General features: G+C 39.9%; 1 protein-coding gene and 1 non-coding gene across 2 annotated transcripts; one reads left to right on the top strand and one right to left on the bottom strand.

Moving 5' to 3' along the window:
• The first annotated feature begins 4,801 nt into the window (after positions 1–4,801).
• On the top strand, positions 4,802–22,796 carry TMBIM6 (transmembrane BAX inhibitor motif containing 6). The gene is made up of 10 exons (XM_037846618.1): positions 4,802–4,896; positions 13,907–13,992; positions 14,427–14,535; positions 15,964–16,084; positions 17,406–17,454; positions 17,571–17,668; positions 17,875–17,954; positions 18,481–18,581; positions 19,644–19,719; positions 20,805–22,796. Exons 2-10 carry the CDS (start codon positions 13,937–13,939, stop codon positions 20,826–20,828), a joined length of 714 nt encoding a protein of 237 aa, XP_037702546.1. The 5' UTR covers positions 4,802–4,896; positions 13,907–13,936; the 3' UTR covers positions 20,829–22,796.
• On the bottom strand, positions 19,161–19,263 carry LOC119543585. Its single transcript, XR_005218651.1, has one exon. It is a non-coding gene; the product is annotated as a U6 spliceosomal RNA (small nuclear RNA).
• Positions 22,797–23,003: the final 207 nt, after the last annotated feature.

Raw genomic sequence — 23,003 nt, 5'->3', positions numbered from 1 at the left:
TATAAATACACCACAGTTTATTTCCCAATGCATGGGCTTTTTGGTTGTTTCTAATTTATTATTTCAAAAAATGCTGTTAATAAATAACCTAAGGTATGTAGTCTAAAACATATATACTAAAATATATACCTAGAAATAGTGGGGTATGCTCATTTTCAGCTTTGCTAGATCTTGCCAAATTATTCTCCAAAGTGATTATACTTATTTTCCTTCCTACCAGTAGCATATGGTTTCCCTCGTTTTCACTTCCTCATGAATATCAGAGTTTTCAGGCTTTTTGATTTTGCCAGTCTTATATGAAATGGTAGATCATTGCTTCAGTTTGCATCTTCCTGATTATTTAGTTAAGATTGAACATAATTCCATGTGTTTATTGGTCATGTGAGAGTTAGATTAAGTTTAGCTTTCACACAGGGTGGGGGCAGCTCAGGGGAATGGCAGAGGGTCAAGAAGCCAAGCTATAATTGGTGGCTGGTCCTCCTGTTTATCTGCCCACTGTCTTTGCAAGGTGGAGACTGGGAGGTGGGGGTAGATGTTCCTTAAACAGCTTCATAAGTTGTTACCAAACTAGCTCAGCCTGGCTCTGCAGTTCAAGAACAAAGGAAAGAGGGGTGGAGACTTGTTTCAAAGGTTACAAGTTTGCACAGGAGACTTTTTTTTCAAATGTTTCCAATTTGGGCCGGCTGCATGTTTCAAATTTGCATGGGCTAGTTAGGCTTGTCCAATAGAATGTAACCTCTGAAGTATCCAGCCAATGGAGAAACGGGAGGGACTTGCGGTTAGGTGTAGGGAATAAATACTGCTTGGTCTATTGTTCTTTGTGCCAACACCCCCACATTTTGGTTAGGCGCCTGTTTTTGCAAGATTGTAAATAAATTCTTGTCTTCTCCACAATTGTGTGAGCGTTTGTTCCTTTTAGGGATAGTGCTTGTTTCTCACAGTCATTTGGATTTTCTCCTTGTTAAATTGCCCTTTTATATCCTTTGTCCATTTTTGTTTGGTTTTGGTCTTTGTCCTATCGATTTGTAGGAAGAACACTGTTCCAGTTATCTATGCCACCTTAAACTTAGTGAGTTCAAACAACTACTATTTTTTCAGGCTCATAGCTTTAGTGAGACAGGAGTTTAGACAGGGCACACGAGGGCTTCAGATGGAAATACTCACATGGCCAGGGGTGACTAAAATGAGTAGAATCATTTGGAGGCTGGACTAAACTGAAGGCTTCTTCAATCACATGTGCAGCATCTGGGCTGAGATAAACACTGAGATCAGTTGGGACTGTTGACCATAACATCTACACGTGGCCTCTTCAAGTAACTTAGGCTCATAGGATGGTGGCTGGGTTCTAGGAGGGAATATCCCAAGAGCAAGTGTTCCAAGTAATCCAGGCAGAAGTTTCATGGCTTTTTATGACCTAGCCTTACAAGTCACATCACTTCTAAGAGAAAGCATCACTTTCTTCTTACTCTATTAGTTGAAGCAGGCAGATTCAAAGGGAGCCCAGATTCAAGAGAAGAAGACACAGACCCAAACTCTTGATTGGAAGAGTGTCAAAGTATTTGAGGTCATTTTTTAAAAACTACTTCAAACAGTTTTCACTTCCAGAAATATGTTTATTCCTATTTTTTGGAAACATCTAGCCCTCCCAGTATTTTATTTTTCCAATTTGATAGTGACATGGGTATCAGAAATATTTTATATTTTTAAAAATTCTATCTTATTAAAAAAAAACATTTCCAAGACTAAGAACTTTTTCCTCTTGCAGCCTTCCCCGTCTCAGCTGATGGTAACTGCATCCTTCTAGGGGCTCAGGTGTGGTGGTTTTAAATATGTCTGCAAATTCTTGGAGATTCCACCCTTCAAAAGGTATAGTCTATTTTCCTTCCCTTGAAAGTAGACAAAATTTAGTGATTCACTGCTAAGAGTTGGAGGGTGGTGAGAACAGAGCCATTCTTAAGGTGTGAGGGATCCCCAGGTACTTTTTTCTTTGTGGAGTCTCTAAATAAATGATTTGATTTAAAAATGTATTATATTCTTAGATATGATACCTAAAGTACAAGCAACCAAAGAAAAAATAAATTGGACCTCATAAAAATTAAAAGCTTTTGTGTTTCTGTTTTAGTTTCCTAGGCTGCTCCAGCATATACCATGAAATTAGTTGACTTAAACAATGAGAATTTTTTTCACTCATGGTTTGAGGCTGGGAAAAAGTCCAAATCAAGGCATCTGGGGCTGGCTGCTGCTGATCCTTGGCTCCTCTGTCATACGGCAAAGCACATGGTGGCGTCTTCTGGCCTCTCCCTTCTTTTCCAGGTTCTGTTGACCTTCACCTTGCTTCTGGTGGCTTTTCTCTCTGTGTTTGAATATCATTCTCTTATAAAGGATTCTAGTAATAGGATTAAGATCCATCCTGATTGAGATGGGCCATGATTTAACTGAAGTAACCTCATCAAAAGGTCTTACTTACAACGGGTTCACACCCACTGTAATGGGTTAGATTTAAGAACATGTTTTTCTGGGGTACATAAAACTTCAAACCACCATAGCTTCAAAGGACCATCAATAAAATGAAAAAAAACCCTACAGAATGGGAGAAAATATTTGCAAATCATATATCCAATAAGTATCCAGAATATAAAAAGAACTCCTACAAGTTAACCATAAAAAGACAAACAACCCAGTTTTTTAAAATGGGCAAAGGTTTTGAATAGCCATTTCTTCAAAGAAGATACACAATGACAAATAAGCACCTGAAAAGATGCTTGATATCATTCATCATCATGGAAATGCAAATCAAAAACAAAATGAGTTACCACTTCGTACTCACTTCAAACTCACTAGGATGGCGACAATGAGAAAACATGAATAGCAAGTATTGACAAGGATATGGAAAAACTGGAACCTTCACTTGTTTCTGGTGGGAATGTAAAATAATGGTGCATCAACTGCTTTGTCAAACAGTTTAGTCGTTCTTCAAAAGGGCAGTGATCTTTGTGTTTTGTTCATTAATGTATCCACAAGTGCCAATAAAACAATGCCTGGCACATAGTAGGTGCTCAAAGAATGAATACCAAGGCAGTCAACAGTGTGCAGGCCAAACCAATCTATTTTTCTAGGCAGAGAGTAATACAATTAGTCTGGACAAAAGGTTTCTTGTGCTTTAACTATGGCATGGAAACAGCTGCCGTATCTGAAAGAGCCACACTGATCCAAAAGTAATAACTTCTGCAGCAAACTGTGGATTCATGACTAGGGAACAGATGGGTCATGTTCCCCAGCACTTGGGACCCAGAATTGTGGCAGAAATTGGGGTGGGGTGGAAAGAAAAACCCCAAGTAGGACTGAGAATGTATTTTCTCCCACCCTGGTGCTTTGGAATTCAGAATAAAAATTAGTTTGCAGTACAAAAAATAAAATTTTATTTGTTGCATATTTAAGCTTCTGTATTGAGAATCATAAATTGAACATTTGTATTCTTGACTGAGAAGATAACTATTCTATCCTTCCAGAAAGTGATCTCCTGAATCCTGGATTCTGATCTAATTTCTAATGATCAGATGCTTAGTCTAAGTTTCTTCCCTTATTTTGCCAAAGGCTTTTGCATTCATGGGCCTGTATCCTCATCTGTGAAATAAGGGAAGAGGGATGGATCTGTTTTGTGGGGCCTGAAACATACACAATTTGTAGGACTCTATTTAAGAAAGGATACAAAATTATTAATAAAAAATTATGTAATAAAGTGAATATTTATTTAGAATGAGAAAAGAAAGCATTACAGATTTTTAAATGCTGACAAAACCCACACTTCACAAAATCCAGAAAATAACATTAACTTCCAGGCAACCAGTAAATCCTTTAGTTTCTATATTTTTTAGGAGCATATTCTTTGATTGCCTCTTTTTATGACCATTTTTATTTTTATGAGATATTAGAAAGATAAATCAGTTTTAAAAAGTGTATTTTTATTTTTATTGCTAGTTCAGAAATTTCTTTTCAGCTTCGTTAACTCCTACTGCTCTTCCTCTGAAGTTCTTGCACAGGCTGTGCTTCTTGCTGCGGACAAGTCCTCGGAGAGAGAACTCCAGCCCTTTGAGCTCCCTTGGCTGCTCTCCACGGAAGATGCCAGGGCAGCTCGGCCAGGTCGTCGCCGCCCTCGTCCCCTCTCCACATACCTCACCCACTATGACTTAAGCCTATGCCGGCAACCGCCGGCCCCGCCCGCGGCCCGAGGGTCACCACTGTGGTTGGAGGGTGACCTCCAGGTTGGGGTCCACGCGTTCGAAGCAGGACTGGGGCTGCTGTTTTGCTCCTCGCGTTCTTGGGAGAATTCGCCGAGCCTTCAAAGGTGCTCTGAAGTGTCAGCTCCGCTAGAGAGATTCACAGTAAGTCGACCTCTACGGGGCGCTTTTTTATGTGTTATTCTCGAAGTCTCATTTCCCTTTTAACATTCCATGAGAAGTCTAAAAGCAGAACTCTGGGACTTTGCAGCACTATCCCATCACGCGATTTGGGGCTCCAATATTTATCGGTTGTCTCGGGTGGGGCCTGCCCCTCCTCACTTTGTCCGCTAGAGGCGGCGGGGGACAGGCATCCTTCCTTAGCGAGCGAAGAAGGCGGAGACCTTTTGCTACGACGCCGGTTGGTGGCCAGAGCTTTGACAGACAAGAGCTGAAGCTAATGGCTCCGAAATAAGCAACCGTTGTTTATGCAACTACAGCCAATGGAAAAGCAGAAAGGAGGCCAATGGCCAATGAGGTCTGGCTTGAAGTGGGACGTGGGGCGGGGCTTCCTCTAGGGGCGGACGCTAGGTAAACAGTCTGGAACGTACCCTGGGAGAGTCAGAAGTACATCCGGTGTTGGAGGATCTGTGTTGGCTCTTGGAAGGCGGGTAAGAAGGTAAGTCTGAAGCTAGGACCGGGCAGACTGGGAATGAGAGAAGGAAGGGCGGGAGTAGTAATTAGTCTGAATAAGAGTGGAAATAGTCTCCTTTTTCGGACAGACTCCACCCTAGGTGGACAGAGCCCAGTTCCGCGACGGGACCCCGGAAAACTGGGCGGGAAGGGGGTGGGGAAGCTAGGGGATTAGCGGCGCGCATGCGCATCTGTTTGGGGTGTGGGGTAGGCGGGGGGCGAGCCTGTGGGGTCCTTGGCAGTATCGAGGCGTCTATTTCGCGCCGGAGCGCTACGAGGAGCCGGTTGTTAGCCTGCCTCCTCCGTCTCCCTTCCGGCCTAGTGTAGACACGGGAGCCCTTTGACCCAGCCCTGACCACTTGAGCTCAGGATACGACCTCGCCCCCTCCTTCTGAGTCGAACGAAAACGAAACCTCTCGCGCTTGTAGTCACCCCCGCCCCGCCCGAGCGGTCGCTGCTCCGCTGCGGGTCCCCTAGTCGGGCTGCTTCTGGTTGAGCGCCCGGGCCCCGGGGCTGAGGCTCGAGGAAGGGCCTGGTCCGGCAAGCTGCCCTGTCACGGCGGGGCGGGTGATGTCACAATCGTCTGTGCCACGCGAAACTTCTTAGTTACTTGGAAGCCAACAGCAGAGGTGTGAGGTGAGGAGAAACCAGGTCTTGGCCGGGCAGCCACGCTCTGGTCTGATTGGTTACCTTTGGACAGGTGAGGTGGCCTTGCTTTGTCCTGAGCGTTGTGGGCGTCTTTCTCAGAGGCTGCTCAGGAAGGGCGTCGTTCAGCTGTTGTTTTTTTTCTTGGACCTATTTGCTGGAGCTGTGGTAATAAGTAGGTTTTGATATTCTTTATATCCAAGGATATTTATTGTGGAATTGCTACACTGTGCCAGCCCAGGTTGCGTAGGCTCCTCCATCAGCGTTTCATTGACCAAACAACAAAACCCCTCTGAACTTGTTCCAGCAAAGGTCAGCTTGCGAATATATAACTCAGAAGAGCTGACTGTGCCTGAAACAGACATGAATTTTAAGATTAAAGGTTAATGGAGTACGGACTTTTCTAGTTACTTATTGATATTTATTTCTAGTTATATCTTTCACTTGTATGTGTAGTTTAAGAATTTATTTCAAGAAAGGGTATCCGACTTGCATAACCACCTGCTTCTGGAAATATACTTTTAGGTAATTATTAATATTTATTCTCTTTGGTGTTTTCCTCCTTCTTCGTCTAATGTTTTTTGTTCTGGTTTCAAGAATATGTTGATTCTTAGATTCTGTTTGCCATTTTCATCCAGTGGGGACATCGTGGATTAATCCTTCAGAAATGCAATCTGTAATTTGGATCCAGAGTTTCCTTCATCCATTATTCATCTTGTTGTGGAATACTGCTCAGTACTTTCTTTCCTCTGTTTTCTTCCTTCCCTGTTGTCGACCTGAAATCTTACTCTCATAGAGAATAGGAAAGGTAAAATCAATCCAGATACTAAGCAGTTCCATTTTTTTTTCTGAATATATATAATAGTTCATGCTCATTGTAGAAATATTTAAAAATACAGAGCAGTGTAATATGAATTAGCCTTTTTTACATTGTCTACCTATTTTTTCGATTTCTCTTGACCTGTGGGTGGGATTGCCTTAATGAAAACTTACTTTCCTGTTGTAGGGTGGGATAGTAGAAAGAGCACTGGACCTGAAAAGGTGAGAAGATCCTGAATCTGGCTTTGACTCTGCTGTTTAACTTCCTGATGTTGGTCAAGTCAGTAATTACAAATGTCTGTTTAGCTCTTTGCAATGATTTTCCACAGACTTTTTACAGGCATCCAATGAGCTAGTGAGCTTGGTAGAGCAGATATCAATCACCACCTTTATTTTACAGATGAAGAAGCTGAGATGCCTTAGGTGAAATGAGTTCCCCAAGGTTATATGGTAGAAAATGACAGGACTGTGTCTCCAAATCCAGTGTTCTTGCCACTATTATGCTGCTTTTTTGAAGTTTTTTAATCTTTAAAGAAGGACCAGTCATTCTTGTCCTTTCCTCATGGGTTGATGTGGAGATAAAAGGGGATGATGTATATAAAAGCACTTTGAAAGTTGTAAGATTTTATATAAATGTAGTCAGTAGTGTAATAGTAGGTACTTGCGTTGGCTTAACGAGTTTCACTTCATTTCATAAACTACCCAAGAGTATTCTCTGGGGAAACCACTGAGTAAGCATGAAATGGATTGGTAGCAATAGGGAATTGAGAGGTAAAAAATAGTCTTTATATGATTTTGATAGTGTGATGTTTAAAAATTCCCGTTTTAACTAGGATCACAATGCTCTACTAAATTTTCCTTTTTTATATGGAATTGACTGTAGAAGGTGGTATATGTGTCTTCTGTTTTGTCCTTCCCACCTCTGAGTTTCTAAACAAATTTTTTGGAGTCCTTTGTAGTTTTTATACACATTTTTATGTTCGAAAGACAAGGAGAGAAAGAATATAGGGATTGGCTTTTAGGGCCACCTGAGTTACCCCTGCAGGTAGGTAGGGTCTGCTCTGAGCCAGGTGAGGAATGTTGATTTCAGGTTACAGCACTCTTGACCTAATAATGGGTCCACATTTCTTCTGGCTATTCTTGGTTGTGCTTAGGTCTGGAGGATATCAAGCTGAATCAAGAAAACTCTGCTCCCAAGGTGTTCACAACCTAACAATCAAAAGGTTCCTGAACTGCAATTCAAAACACTTGAAAGAAGGACTTTAAGGGGAGGGTCAGATGAATGAGCTGTTTGTCCTAATCTATGCCTGCTAATCATTTGGTCTAAATATGTTGTTGGGAGGGATTGCTGGTTTATACTTGAAGGTGAAGTATTTAAGATGTTGGAACCTTCTTATGATTCACTGTTTGTCAAACAGTTGTGATTATGGAGAGGGAAATTCGATAGTGTAAAAGTTTGGTACAAAAGATAATGTATTAAAGGAAGTATCTATTCAGTGGCATTCCATCTCCAGTTAGCTAATTCAGGGTTATTAGTTCAAGTTAAGGGAGAGGATGGAACATCTAGGATCCACATATCTGGGATCATCCAAGCCCAGTCTGTCCATTTCCCAGAAATGAAATTCTTTGGATTGTCCTGAACCTGAACTGAAGACCTGCCTTCTGGGAGTGGCAGGGAAAGCATCAAGCTAATGACCATTTACTTCTCTACCATATCAGATATCACTTAGTGGCTATTAGGCTGTCTCAGAATGCCTTATGGCCCTTTGGGACAGGAGGTACAGTACAAATGTGCCTGAGGGAAAGACATGTTGTTTAAACAGAAATAATTTTAACCCGTAATAAGATTTATCAAGTTCCTTTGAATTCCAGTTTATAATTTTCTTAGACTCTTCCTTTAATTTTATTCTTGTATTTGGGCATATATCAAGCTTAGCTGTGAGTTAACGATTTAATAAGATTTTTTTAAATGTAACTTACAGTGCATATGTAAATTGGACCTGGGATAAACATGAACAAGTTAGAGTGGTCACTGCCTAGACATCCCTGAAGATTGGGAAAGTGATTAAACTAGAGGAATGGGTAGCAACAGATGAGTTTGAATTTAACAAAGGATGACAAATACTGACTATTTTTTTAATTTAGTTGCTAGGGTATTGAAATAGCTAGAAGGAAAGAATTGAAATGGTGGAACTGTAGCACATAGCATCCTTTGAAATTTGTTCTGTAGCTACTTGTTAAATTGTTAAGTTGAAAGCTATCACCTTTTTGTTTATGTTATATTTCACAATAAGGAAATAACTGAAACTATGGTGCTATAATTCATAACTTGGAAATTTCCTATATATCTACTTGTTAAATCATACTTTGAAAAATACTACCTTTTTATATATATATTTCATAATAAGGAAAAAACCGAAACTGTGGAACTGTAACTTATAATATTCTTCGAAATTTGCTCCCTAACTGCTTGTTAAATTGCACTTGAAGAGTTATAACTTCTGTGTATATATGTTATATTCTACAATAAAAAATATGATTTAAAATAAAATGGAGAGCTGAGTCTAAAAATTAAAACAGTTAAAAACAAAAAAAACAAACAAAAACAACAACAAAAAATTATAACTGGGATAAATATTTTCTAAAACTAAACTTAGATCAGACATTTTCAGTAGATTGCACTGAGGACATGAGAATGAGGGTATTTACATTAATAGTAATGATGGTTAGCTAGTATTAAACTCAGAATACAATCAGAATCTTGATCTTGAAGACTACTTACTACAAAGAAATGAAAAAAGAATTAGCCGTCAGAAGTTCCTGGACATAAAAGATGAACATTTTTTGTACAAAAAAAAAAAAGACTATTTTTTGAAAAGTTTGTACTTCAATCTTTACTACTGTGCTTTTTTAAAACATTGCTATTGCAAGTTTTTTAAAAATAGACTTTTAATTGTTGCTTTTATTAAAGCAACTTCTTAGAAATGTATCATTTAAAAGGTCAAATTCATTAAACCAAGAACCAGTTAGAGTATGTGAAGACCTTGAATCTGATTTTTGCCATGAATTTTTCTGGGCAAGAGATGAAAGCACATATGATCTAATGTAAACATACCGTTCTAAAGATCATAAACCTTGATGTAATTAGAGAAGGCTACACAGGACTGATGGGGAAAAAAACAACTTGTAGCTTCCCCACAGAGAGTTCTAGGCTTTGTTTTTACTTCTGCTTCAGTGCGTTTTACTTATATTAAAATATGGTAGAATGATTCCATTTGTATTTTCTCCTCCTGTAAGTGTCTCTATAGAATTACTCCCAGAAAGGTACCACATTTATAAATACCAAAGATGTAACAGTTCTCAAATTTTCTATATTACTCCAATAAAATATGTAAGTTTTCCTATGTGTTAAGCAGTATTCTAAGCACTTCACTTTATTTGTATTATCTTACTTAATTCTCAATCCTCTTGAGTTAGGAATATTATATATTCTTTTTTTTTTTTTTTTTTTTTTGCAGACGAGGAAACTGAGGTATACAGAGTTTAAGCGCCAGAAACTTGCTGCATGTCACACAGCTAAGGAAATAACAGCCAGGATTCAAATGCAGCAGGCCATTCTCTTAACCACTGTGCCAGGGACTTGGTTTTCCAGAGTCTAAAAGCTATTCAATAGGAAAAACTACTGAAAAATGACAAATCCCACCCCCTTTTTCTTTAAATCACATGAGATTTTTCTTCTAAGTGTCAAGATGGTTGAATTAATCAAAGGCATGAAGAACCACGTAATTTACAAAGAAATCTTTTAATGAGTCAATATACCTTTGACCTGCTGGTATGGTATTGTTAATCTGCGTACACTGAGGCAGCTGATTGCTCCAGCATTCAGCAGACTTTTATTTTTCAAAGGAAAATATATTTTTTAAAATGCATGTTGAATGCTTGATGGCTTCTGTTTTACATAGCTTTGGCCAAAGTGGCATGTTTCATACCCACTGTACTTAGTAGGTGTTAGAATAAGATTGTAGAGTTTTTTGTTTGTTTGTATTTTTAATTGAAGATTTGGCCCTTGAAAACAATCTTGCATTTTTTTGGCCTTTGATAATAATCTTGCATTTTAGGACAAGGGTCAAGAAGATAACTGGAACAGAACAAGGGATTTAATAAGACATAGGTGTTCATTGGTAAGAATATCTGTCTCACCCGTCTTGCTGCCGCCTCATCCTCCCTACCCACCCCTCCAAAAAAAAAAGGGCAAAAAACAGTAACACCTAACTCAAAAGAATATGTTTACTTAAGTTTTTCTTTCTTGGCAAGGCCATGTAGTAAGTTCTTAGTTTTTTGACATCTTCTGGCAGAAGGTGCTGGCCCTGGGGAACCAAAGGAACGATGACACTTCCAACAGAGCTTTAGCAATATGTACATGAAACAACCCTGATGAGTTTTGGCATTCTTGCTCTCCTAAGGATGAAGGGTTAAAATGAGACTCTGATCAAAATAAAGGAATTTGGTTAATGATTAACACCTGAAAATTTACTCCCCTTTTTAAATGCTGTATAGGCAAATTTCCCTTGACCCTGGGAGTCATTATCCATGTTGCATTATATGCAAATAATTCTCTCACCTTCTACTCCCCACTCCCTGATTTTAGAGTTGAATATTTTAGAACTGGGGAGTGGGGAAGAGGGTCCAATTTTTAGATTTCTGTACTTGTTGGGGTCCAGGTGACACCATTGCTGGTATTTTGTAATCGTCTTAAATGTGTGTTAGAAAGACTGTATTGAAGACATTTTGAACAATTTGTAATGTGCTTTTTTAAAAAAAAGAAGTTTAACTGTGGACATTCCCTGGAATGTTACTTGGTTAATGGATTTGAATACACTTAAAAGCTCTGTTGAGAGCCTGCTGTTCTGGGACTCAAAACACTTTCAGTGTGGGAGCTGCTGTTACTGAGTTATGAATGCAATTTAATCTTGTTCGGCTGAGTTTGCATATTGGCCCTTGAAATGTTGGTATCTTTTCTGTGCAGCTTCTGAGCACAGCTAGTTGAGGCTAAGATAGAAACCTGATAAGTTTATTCCATCTGGCACACTTCTAAGAACAGTTTTATCTCATTACATATCTGTCTGTTTGGAACAAATCTAGAGTAAACTATCATATTGCCTGATCTCTAAGACCTACCCCTTCCCCATTTTAAAATTTCTTAAATAAATGATGTCATAATACATTAAATGCATACTTCTGTTGTGTTTTTTCCTCCATAAAACTGCTATGTACCTTTGCGTCTAGAAAATGTAAGTTACATGTTTGACTTAAGATTTGGAATAAGTAGTGATGTTTGAAAATTAAAGTTTTTGTTTCTTTATATTTTAATCCACAAGTCACAACTAAATCAGGGATAAACTGCTGTTTGACATACCCCCACCCCCACCTCTGACAGACACACACTCACACACATGTGCGCGCAACCTTTTGACAGCTTGGGTTATCCATCAACAGTCGGCAAAGAGCCCCGGAAAGAGGCAGTCAGTACCCCTTAGGAAAGATTGGAGCAAAACTGGGAAAGAAAGTTTCTATCATTCTGTCCTCCCACAGTTTCCACTGAGCAGGGTCTGGTTACATGAGTGTTGCCAGTTTCTGACTAACAGTCCCCTGGGTATCTAAGGATTTACCTGTCATTCCCTTCCTCCCCCATTTTAAACTCTTGAAATTGGAAGCAAGAGATAATTTACTGTTGCTGTTGTGAATACTAAGAAACTTGGCTCTGAGGTTTGCTTCAGTATTACTGCAAGTTCTGTCTAGGGATGTCATTAGGGGTGTTAATGGAAGGCTTAAACAAAGACACTTTCCAGATGCTGGGTTCTGCCATCCTGTAAGTCTCCTCTCTAGAGGACAAATTCATTGTGGCTATGGAAGACTCTGGTTGGCTGTGCAACAGCCTGCAATAATTGCACCATCTAGATCAAGAAAACCCAGAGTCCGGTGACTTAGAGGTGAGAGCAACAGCTTTAGTAGATTCTGCAGCTTCTCACTGTGCCCGTCCTTAAGAGAAGGAACTAGAGAAAGTATCAGGTGAGTAGTGATGTTGGTGAGGAAAGGAAAAGTGAAATCTGAGAAGCCAGCGATTTTAAGTGTGTCTGTCATTTGTGTTAGAGAGCCTCAGGAAACAAATGGTAGTGATGTTTGGGAACTGTAAGAGTAGCATCTTTCCTCTGGCCCTGGATTCTTCAGGAAATTGGTTTGGGGATTGGAACTTTTGTTACCTAGATTAATTTGCTGAACATTGGCCTAGTTGCTGATTAGAGTGGGTGCAAGTAATTGGTCTTTCAACAGTTACCTTTTGTGTTTGAACACCCATCTCCTTTTGGTTGTTTTGAAATGGCTGAAACTATTAGGTCTAATAAGAATTTGGAGGATTTATACTTAGGAATGATGAAGTGGCCTTGATTAGATTTTTAGTTCTATTGAACATGTTTATTGAGGATTGCATGTGAGACAGGGGAGGAGCTAAACTTAAGAAACTGACTTTGTGGTGTTGATATAATTTAACTTAGATAATAGCTCAGTTTAAAAATGCCCTTAAATATCCTTTCTGACATCCTGGGACAGTTGGCAAAATCTGAATGCAATCTGTAAATCAGCTAATAAATAGTACCATATTTATGGTAATTTCCTGGTTGTGATTATTGTTTTCAGGATATACCCACTTTAAGTATTTAGGGGTAGAAAGGGGCATTGTGTTTGCATGGTTAGGAAAAACAGTGTTTAGTCCATATGTTTTATAGATTGCTGAAGAAAGGGAGGATAAAGCAAATGTGTTGAAATATTAACATTAGGAAATCTAGGTGAAGGGTAAAGAGGAATTCTTTGTACTGTTGGAACTTCTCTATAGGAAAGTTGGTGGAATTATGTTAAAAAGTTAAAAAAAATTCTTTCTGTATGAATTCCTTTTTTAAGAAGGGAAATATGGATACCGGTATGGGAGGTTGCTTCCTTTTTGAATTAGGGATCCCTTTCATTTCAATTCTGAAATGCATTAGGTAGAGAGTTTCTGCATGTGTTTGTTTAAAATGCAAGTCCTAGTACCAAACCCACCTTTATAGTTTTTATTTTTTAGTCTTTGAGGTTCCCTGCCTTTCCTGAGGGATTCTGTAGCATCTTAAACCAACATGACATAAAATTGCTTTGTGTTCCAGTGAAGAGTCCCTTTAACTAGGTTGCTAATTGAGAATTTCATTAAGAAATGAACTGTCTTTTAAAGAGGCAAATTACCTTCTGAAGAATAGAAATCAAATGAAATGAGAGAAGAAGATGGGCTCATTTCCTTTGTCTCCCTTTAAAGTGGTTGATTAAGATTGCAAATGTATTCTATAAGGAAATACATAAAAATGAAAATGGTTGTTAGGGCAGTGGGATTTTGGGTATCTTTTTTCCTAACTTGTAGGCTGTTGTTATTTTTTATAAAAAAGCTATTTGTGTTATGTTGTATGTCACAGTATCTTTAAACTCTCTTCCTTTTATTCTTGATTTTCCAGAGCGGAGGGTGTCTCCCACAGACTGGCACCATGAACGTATTTGATCGGAAGATCAACTTTGATGTACTCTTTAAATTTTCCCACATGTAGGTGTTTTAACCTTGACTGAGGTTTCTTACTGCGTTTCCTTTCATATGTGGTGTCTTTTCTTTTTCTAGCTTATTAACTTCTGTATGTATAAGCTAACAAATTAACTTTGCTAGAATTCAGAGTAGCTGATGAAAATCAGAATCTAAGGGCTGCTGTGTAGTCATTGGAGTTGTTTAATTATTCCAGTTTGGGTACTGATTATTCATAATGTTGGGCTTTTGGCTCTTCTCAGTATTTAGGATTCTCTGTTAACCTATTTTCAAAACATTTTTTAATTCTAATATGTTCTTTCCAAAATATATCAAACTACTTATAATATAACTTTCACATGTTACCCAGGAAGGGGGGCGGGGAGGAGAGGGAGAATGTTTCTCAGCTTATAGATGAAATTGGTCCTGGACTGATGGTCATTATTAACATTCTTTCCTAGAACCCCCTCGACACAGCAGCACCTGAAGAAGGTCTATGCCAGTTTTGCCCTCTGTATGTTTGTGGCGGCTGCGGGGGCCTATGTCCATGTGGTCACTCATTTCATTCAGGTAAGAACAGTTTTCTTCCTGGTTGCTATGGCACAAACTGTATTGGGAAGAAACCAGCTCAGTAAGGTGGCCCAAGTGACCCTCCTTAATCCTAATCAGTAGTTTGGGATCTGAATTCAGCCAGCCATTAAATCCTGACATGTAAAGCCATTTAAATTTTCTGGCAACTGTGCTCCCTCTAGATACTGAAAACAGAATGTCTTAATCTGACACTGCATGGTGTGCTAATCCACAAGACAGCCTCCCACCTCCTTGTTGTGGCATGATACGCATGCTGGGGTTCTGCACAGTGGCCTTTTTATTTTTTCTTATTCTTCCTCTTTTCTGCCTGAATGACTATAGAATGCATGAATACAGAACATTGATTGTATGATTATCAGCAAAGCAGGGTTGAGACCTCTAAGGATTTGACCTATTGTATTCTCTCATACAGTGGTATCTGCATGGTTGGGTGAAGACCATCAACAACTGGTTTTCTTATGTTGAAGGAGATTTTGGATTAGGCCAGCAGGAATAGACAGGACATTTGGGAACTAACCAAAAAGGTTTAAGTTCTCAATAACCAATCCTTGTCCTTTTACAGTAAATATAGGAATATATGTGTGTGTGTGTTTTGGAATTTGCCACTGCTGAGGGTAATTGTGCTCAGGCATCTCCTGACAAGAGTTGTATGAAAAATTACTCTAGACACAAAAGGATAGGTCTTTGATCCCTCAAGTTTAGGGACTAAATCATATTCCACCTTTTAGGCAAGGTTGGTTCTTTTGGTTTCTGGTTGTGTTTTTTTTTTTTAAGTAATGTAGGAAAATACCTTCAAAGGAAGGAAAGAATGAACTTCAGTGTCTGTGTCTTATCGTGGTGACTTCCTTCTTTTCTTAATGCCTTTTCCCACTGCCTTTTTTTTTTTTTAAGAAACTTTTTTTCTTATTACAAAACTAATACATGTTCATTATCAAAAACTGGGAAAACAGACTAGCGATAAAATATTTAAAAATCTTCATAATTCCATCACCCAGAAATAATTAGTTAATATTTTGGTACTTACTCTCTCAGTCTTTTTTCTGTGTGTGTGTTTAAGTGATCAAAAATGGGTCATTTCTACTTGTTCTGCAGATTGAAATGTTCTTCAAGCACCTGTCACTTTGGTTCATCTCTTCTCTTTCTGGGGCAAGACTCACCCTTAGTTTGACTTTGTTTGTTGGATTGACTTGTTTAGTTGGATCCTAGCAGTTGAACCTTCAGCATCCACCATGGTCCTAACCCTGTCCTTCAAGGCTTTTGGTTTCTTTGTTCATTCCCCCTCCTGAGAAAACATTGCATTTTCTATTGCCTCCTTCAGAGGCAGTTAAGATGAGTGTTTGAACCAAGTAAGTTCTGCAAAATAAATTCAATACTTTCAAGAATATAATGATTGACTGATTCTGACAGGCTGGCCTGCTGTCTGCCCTTGGCTCCCTGGGGTTGATGATTTGGCTGATGGCAACACCTCATAGCCGTGAAACTGAGCAGAAAAGACTGGGACTGCTTGCTGGCTTTGCTTTCCTTACAGGTATGTTAAGGGATTGGTCTAATTTTGAGGGGGGGATCTATTTTTAGTATCTCTTTAGACTAAGGCCGGAAATTTGTGTTTATTCTGATTAGTCCCAGTGGGCACACTTTCTTATCTGCCTATGCCAGTTATACAATTCCTTCAGAAGACTTCTCTTTGTAGAGTCTTCTCTGAAGTGTCTTTCCACTGAGATACCTCCATTATGGCTTCTTCTAGCAGTGAACTATCCAGTCTTACATTTGAGTATATTTTGCCTCTTATTGCCTTTTTATTTCATATAGGTGCCTCTTGTTTCCTCATCCACAGGGTGAGCCCTTTGTGACCAGGGACTGTAACGTCTACTTTTGTATCCAAAAAATAGGCATGGCATGTGTAAACAAATGAAGATCAAGAACTTAGAGAGCTTAACTTCTTAATGGTAGACATGAAACTTAAACTAGGCCTGAGAGTCTGACTTAGTTGGGCCCATGCTGGCAACTATTACAGGAGCATCTTTTCTGAACCTTGCGAACAGTTAGTTAAAGGCATACATCGAAATCTATTGTACAGGACACTTTGCTGATTCTGGAGAAAAGAATTAAAAGTGCAGCTCTTCTAGGATTATCGTTAAGGGAAATAGGACTCAAGCTTCAAATAAAAATACTTGCCAAGCAACATTTGAGTTTGTACCATTTGTTCTGAGTGGCAGGCTAATCTATACAATGTTGAACAAAATGTAGAAAGGAAGGGATTTGGGGATTAAAATTTTTGATCAGGGAAAGCTAGTTTTTGAAGGCACTAAGGGATGGGATTATCAAAGGGGAGAGAAGAGTAGCCAGAGTGGAGGAAATGTGGGAGCTGGAACATGTTGCTCCACCCTCCATGTGGCAGGTGCCCACCTGCAAAACCAGTCTGGCCTTTTTTGCGACAAAGAGAATCAGTCCTGCATGACTGATGGTTGCTGGCCACAAGCCACTGCTTTGCTCTTTATCCATTTCTTCTAATCCCTGACCTGGCCCACATTGCAGTCTCACATCACACCTCTTCAGAGTTTTGCAGCCTTAAAATTTAGCTCAAAAATGTTTGATCTGCCTGTTTCATTTTTTTCTAATCTCTATTCCTCCTGGGGTCAACCATGATTTTTATTAGTTAACAGGACAGTTTTACCATTGTGTGTATAAATAAATAACTCAGCCGTTCTCTTGAAAACAATTGAGGAGGGGGAAGTGACATACTTTTTTAGGCCCATGGGCATGCTCATGCTATTTATGATCAGCTTTTAGACAGGGATTCTCTTCAAGAATTGATGGTAACATTGTGTTCTGGGTTTTTTGTTTTCTAGGAGTTGGCCTGGGTCCGGCCCTGGAATTGTGTATTGCCATCAACCCCAGGTAAGTATTTTAGTAGTCTTAGGTGGTTTCTTACATCTTTTTACCATTAAGAATATATTTTTATATTTAGGCTATATACCTGTAGCCCTTAATCTATTGGTCTTTTTCTTTAATAGTATCCTTCCCACTGCCTTCATGGGTACAGCAATGATCTTCACTTGCTTCACCCTGAGTGCACTCTATGCCAGGCGTCGTAGCTACCTCTTCCTAGGGGGTAAGTGTGAGTTGGAGAGCAGGGCAAAGGTCTGTGCTCTAGCCAGAATTCTCACTGGGTCTCTTTCCCTATCCCCCAACTCCCTTGTGACTGTTGGGTTGAAATTGAAAGCCTTCATTTTTTGGGAAAAGTAAGGAATGTCCTTGGTGGGATTGCCTTACTTCTTTTTGGCTTTTCTTAAGACAGGTTTTTGCCATCTCTTATAGGAACCTTGATGTCAGCCATGAGCCTGATGCTCCTGTCTTCCCTGGGGAACCTTTTCTTTGGATCCATTTGGCTTTTCCAGGTGAGACTTTGCATATAAATTTCCAGCAGCTATTTGCCTCACACTTTGTTTTCTTCCTTAACTCCAAAACAGGGTAGACTAAGACTTCTCCAGGATGCTTAGCTTTGTTGAACAGTGTTATTAAAGCCTGTCCACTGACCATCCTAGGATGAGCCCTCTGATGTGGGTGTAAATACAGAATAGCAGTCGGGTATAGCTGACTAAGGAGAAGACAGTTTGCTTAGACATCATTTGTCTATGGCCAGTCTAGCAGTCTCAATTTGTTAAAATGGGTGAAAAGCTCTTCTAGAGATAGTGATTCCTTGTTAAATGGGTGAGGCTCTTTCAGTGGCCAAAAAAAGTTCAGAATTGTGTCTAGGGAGATAATGTAAATAATGTAGTCTTCATCATAGATTTCAGTCCCATTAGTGTTAAGGTCAGTAGGGTAAGCATTTGATGTGCTTTCATGTGGCCAAGAGCCAGAAAGTGTGTCTGTTTTTTCCTACAAATTCTCCCATAGGGTAACCTCATCTCATTCTTTTGTTAGGCAAACCTGTATGTAGGGCTGGTGGTCATGTGTGGTTTTGTCCTTTTTGATACTCAACTCATTATTGAAAAGGCTGAAAATGGAGATAAGGATTATATCTGGTAAGTGTGAGAACTGGTCTTTAACAAACATGAGGGGTGGGATATGCCATTCCATTCCATGGCTCTTTTCTGTATCTCTGGGGGTGAGCCTTTGACTGACCCATCATTCTGTCCACATTGGCAGTAATAAGAGTGGACTGGCTGAACTTAGGTGGCTAAGCTTTGGGAGTGTATATGGTAGGATACCCATGGTTTTGGAACTGTGCACCAAATAGCATAGTTCCCCTCAATTCCTGAAAGACATCAGATTTTTAAAAGTTGGACTAGTAATCTTTTTTTATATATATATATATGCACTTTTTTTTCTTATTAGTGAAGTTACAGTTTTACAGAAAAACTATGCATAGAGTTCCCATATATCCCCCTATTAACATGTTGCACCCGAGTGGCACATTGGGCACAAATGATAAAAGACCATTTCTTTAATTGTATTGTAAACTGTAGTCCATGGTTTACATTAGGGTTTACCATTCATATTTCACAGTCATACGTTTTTTTCTTTTTTTAAAAAAAATTTATTCTAGTAACATGTATACAACCCAAAACTTCCCTCTTCAACCACATTCAAATATATAATTCAAAAATATGGAACATTTTATGAATTTTCATGTCGTCCTTGCTCAGGGGCAATGCTAATCTTCTCTGTATGGTTTCGATTTTACTATACATGCTACCAAAGCAGACACTATATATATATATACATACACACACACACACACATACTTTTAATAGTAGTTACTTCTAGGTAGAGGAGAAAGGAGTTAGTCACCTTTTATTCTTCATAACTATGTATTCTTTGACCCTTTTACAATGAGAAGATACACACAGAATTTTTTATTTTTTATTTTTTTTACTGAGTCCAAACCACATGCTCTCTTTCCTCTACACTTCATGGTTTTAGTGAGCCGAAAAGATCTCAGTTTTACACGTGTAGTTGATAGCGGAGTGTTGGAAAAGGTGATGATAGGGGGTGGGGCATGGGGTTTAGGTTCTACACCTTGGTGGACTTGTACATAAAGTTGAGTAGGAAGTTGGCTTCATAACCTGGTTTTTTTCTTTCAGGCACTGCATTGATCTCTTCCTGGATTTTGTTACTCTATTCCGAAAACTCATGATGATCCTGGCTATGAATGAGAAGGTTAGTCACCCCACCATCCAAGGGAGAGGGTGGCTCCTGACCTTGGCGTCTGTGTGTAGTTCAGATTTGAAAGCTTGCTTACACACTGTGCAGACCCAGGGGCTTTGTAAGGCAGGCCACTGAATAAGACGTAAACCAGAAGCCTTTAGCTGATGGAGAAAAAGGAACAAGTAAAAACAAACTTTTTTTTTTTTAAACTACTAATTACTGAGATTAGTATCAAAAGGAAAAGGAAGTTTCAGTAGCAGCAAGAAACATGCTTACAATATGAAGAATTTAAAAGCTGTAAGGATGGTTATTACTCAGAGAAAAGTTATTCCAGAGAACATAATGTAATACTCATTTTGTAAAAGCAGTTTTTGTAAATAAATTTCTGAAGTAGACAAATTATATCCATTTGTTATTCTTATTTTTTTTTCCCAAAGAAGCATTCTATATAGGGTTAGTATCGTATAATCTAGTCCCTCAGTAGGTGAACAAATGAAGCCACGAGCTTTTCTTTACAGATCCTTTATGGAACAGTAGACAGGGCAGCAGTGGTGGAATCAGATGACTAGATGGGATTGGTGGTTCTCTGTCTGGGCTGTGCCACAGTTGGACTGAGCACCAAGCAGGTGTCTGAATGTTGGCTTATGCCCAGGATTCATGCACAGCCTTGAAGGTGGAGCATATTCCAGGCCTAATGGAAAGCTGGTGATTTTGGCCTCTTGTCTAGCTTGGAGTAGACTGCCAGTCTGCAGCTTCACTGGTTAGGGATCTAAGTTTTGGTTGTTGTGAAAGGCCAAGAGTACACAGGCAGCCCACATGAGGACCTAAGTACCTGTGGTGGGGGTGTGGGGTGGTACCTAACCCTTACTCTCCTCTTTTCATCAAGTTTGTTTTACTAACCAGTAACTTTGGGTACCACAGTGATGTATGGTTAAGATACAGTTCATGCCAGGTTAAGGGAACACTTGTCATTCCTTTTTATTGTCCTGTTCCTTTCCAAACCCTATCCAAATGCAGCCAGTTATTGGCTGACTCAAGAATTAAGTTGAATGTCAGATGCCAAAAATTAACTGGATGACTTTTTTCTCTCTCTTTAGGACAAGAAAAAAGAGAAGAAATGAAATGACCACCTAGCCTTTCCCAATTTGACTTCCTCTTCCTCCACCCTTCATTTCCTCTTTGCACACATTACAGGTGGCGTGTTCTGTGATAATGAAAAGCATCAGAAAAGCTTTTGTACTTTGTGGTTTTCTCTATTTTGAATTTTTTGATCAAAAAACTGATTAGCAGAATATAGTTTGGAGTTTGGCTTCATATTCTGGGATTAGTCTCCATTTCCTCTTCTGTCAACCCCATCCCTAGCCTCTTCCTGGCTCAGGCAGCCAGTCCACCATGAGGAATGGGACCAGCAGAGGGAACAGCCTCCAGGAGTCTGCCTTGTTGACTGAGCTTCACCAGGTGGACCTGAACTGTTGGGTGGATAACCACTCTGCTCTTCCTTCTGCAGCGTTCTTTGCTTGTGCGCAGTGCCAGTGGGACTGGGCAGTGTGTTTTCCGTTGGAAAGAAGTTTGCTGGTCCTGCTGTTACTCAAGCTCATTATATCTGAGCTTCTGCCAACCCCTACCAAGAAAATGAAGAGCCTATACTGGTGTGGATGCTTTGCTTCCTCTGAGCTGCCCAAGTTGCTGCTTGCCTGGCAAATGTATCTTTATGCCTTGCCATCACAGAAGGAACAAGATTTGCTTGTGTTCCCTTTCCCACCCCTTGCCTGACCCTCAGGGAATCTGCCTGCTTTCCATCCATGGGGGTGGGAGGATTTCAGCACAAAGGGAAGACTCTGCTTCTTGTCAGGCATTTATGAAAAGGCTGATTATATATGGCAAGGTATAGCATAGACTTTCCAAACTTACCCTGGTCTATTTTTTTTAATGGGTCACCTTACTGCATGGCCTCCACCTGGTGGCTGTGATTGAAGACCCCAAGAGAGGAAGGGTGGGGAAGGGGTATGGTTGCTCCTCTGGCTAATTGTAACGAATCCTGCCAGAGGGATACATAACAACTTATTTGGGATGGGGGGAATAAATCTCTACCAGTTGAGTGGCTCTTTGTTCAGATAATAGAATGGGGCTGTGATGACTGGGAGGCAGCATCCCTCACAGTTCTTCGTTAGGTTTTTGTCCCCTTCTGGGTCAGGCCAGAGATTTGAGGCAGTTGGTAGATGTTTGTTTTACAGACGCACTTTAGTTTTTGGTCTGTTCACTTGCTTCCAGAAATCTGCAGCTGCCTTCCAGGCAGGTACCAGGTAACCAAGTTTCCTGCAGCTTTGTGGTGGTGAGCGTGGATGGACAGTGCTAATGAGAGCAGCAGTCCCTCAGTGTGATGCCACAGTCATCTGGCACAAACGGCAGTGATGGGAGCAGCTGTGGCTCTGGCTACTCACAGGGCTTCAATGTAAGGGGGACCAGGCCATTGAAAACAGTAAATAGCATTTTTGGCTCTCCCTGGTCACAACCAGTGTGGTTTGAAATCGTGGGTGCTGGTTCAGTGAGTGTATGATGCCACTGTGCCATCCTATGGAGCTCTTTGTTCCCAGGCTGTGTATATTCCTGGGGTGGGTGCTGCCCAGAATGGCTCACCTCCACAGAGGATACCATCCTCTGATACAGGTGCTGCCTCCATCCTCTGGCTTGAGAACTTAGTAAAGGGACTTCTTCCTATTAAGCCCCCAATAGCAGCAATCCATAAATTTGGTGATTCTCTGCCGGGCCTGAGAATCTTGTTAAATCTCCTGAAGCCAAACTCCACCTCTTGTGCTTTTTTGCTTGGGATAAAGGAGTTTTTCTTTAGAAACAGTGCCAAGAATGACAAGATATAAAAACAAAACAAAAAACTACTTTTAAAGAAAATGCCTAACAGGTTTTTAATACAGTAATCACTATAATATCACTTTCTTTTCTAGTTCCTTGGTTTTCAGCTCAGGCTGCATTCTCTAACTCATACTGTGAAGACAAAGGTGTTTTTGATTCAGAAATATAAGAAAACTACATAGTCTTAATTTGTAAAAAATAAAGAAAATTCCTTAACCTTTTCTGGTGTTTGTGTTAAGTTCAAGGGCACAGCTGAACCTAGGCTTGGGGTACAGTCTGGCTTACTAGTAGGGAGGGGGAGTGTGGAACAGGATAAAGTTTCTACTGTAGGTGTAAATAGCAAAAAGGACTTCACATAGGCCTCCCATTCTGTAGCTCCCAACTTGCTACACATAAATGCTGGGAATTTTCTCAAATACAGCTGAGGC

This window comes from Choloepus didactylus, chromosome 8, assembly GCF_015220235.1.
Source record: "Choloepus didactylus isolate mChoDid1 chromosome 8, mChoDid1.pri, whole genome shotgun sequence".
Taxonomy (NCBI): Eukaryota; Metazoa; Chordata; class Mammalia; order Pilosa; family Megalonychidae; genus Choloepus; species Choloepus didactylus.
This window is presented reverse-complemented; position numbering and strand designations above follow the sequence as displayed.

Excerpts from the sequence above, each read along its gene's own strand:
- TMBIM6 (XM_037846618.1), top strand. The coding sequence starts at position 13,937 with ATGAACGTATTTGATCGGAAGATCAACTTTGATGTACTCTTTAAATTT. Across the intron at positions 14,536-15,963 it reads TGGTCACTCATTTCATTCAG|GCTGGCCTGCTGTCTGCCCT; the intron begins GTAAGAACAGTT and ends TGATTCTGACAG. Across the intron at positions 17,669-17,874 it reads TAGCTACCTCTTCCTAGGGG|GAACCTTGATGTCAGCCATG; the intron begins GTAAGTGTGAGT and ends CATCTCTTATAG.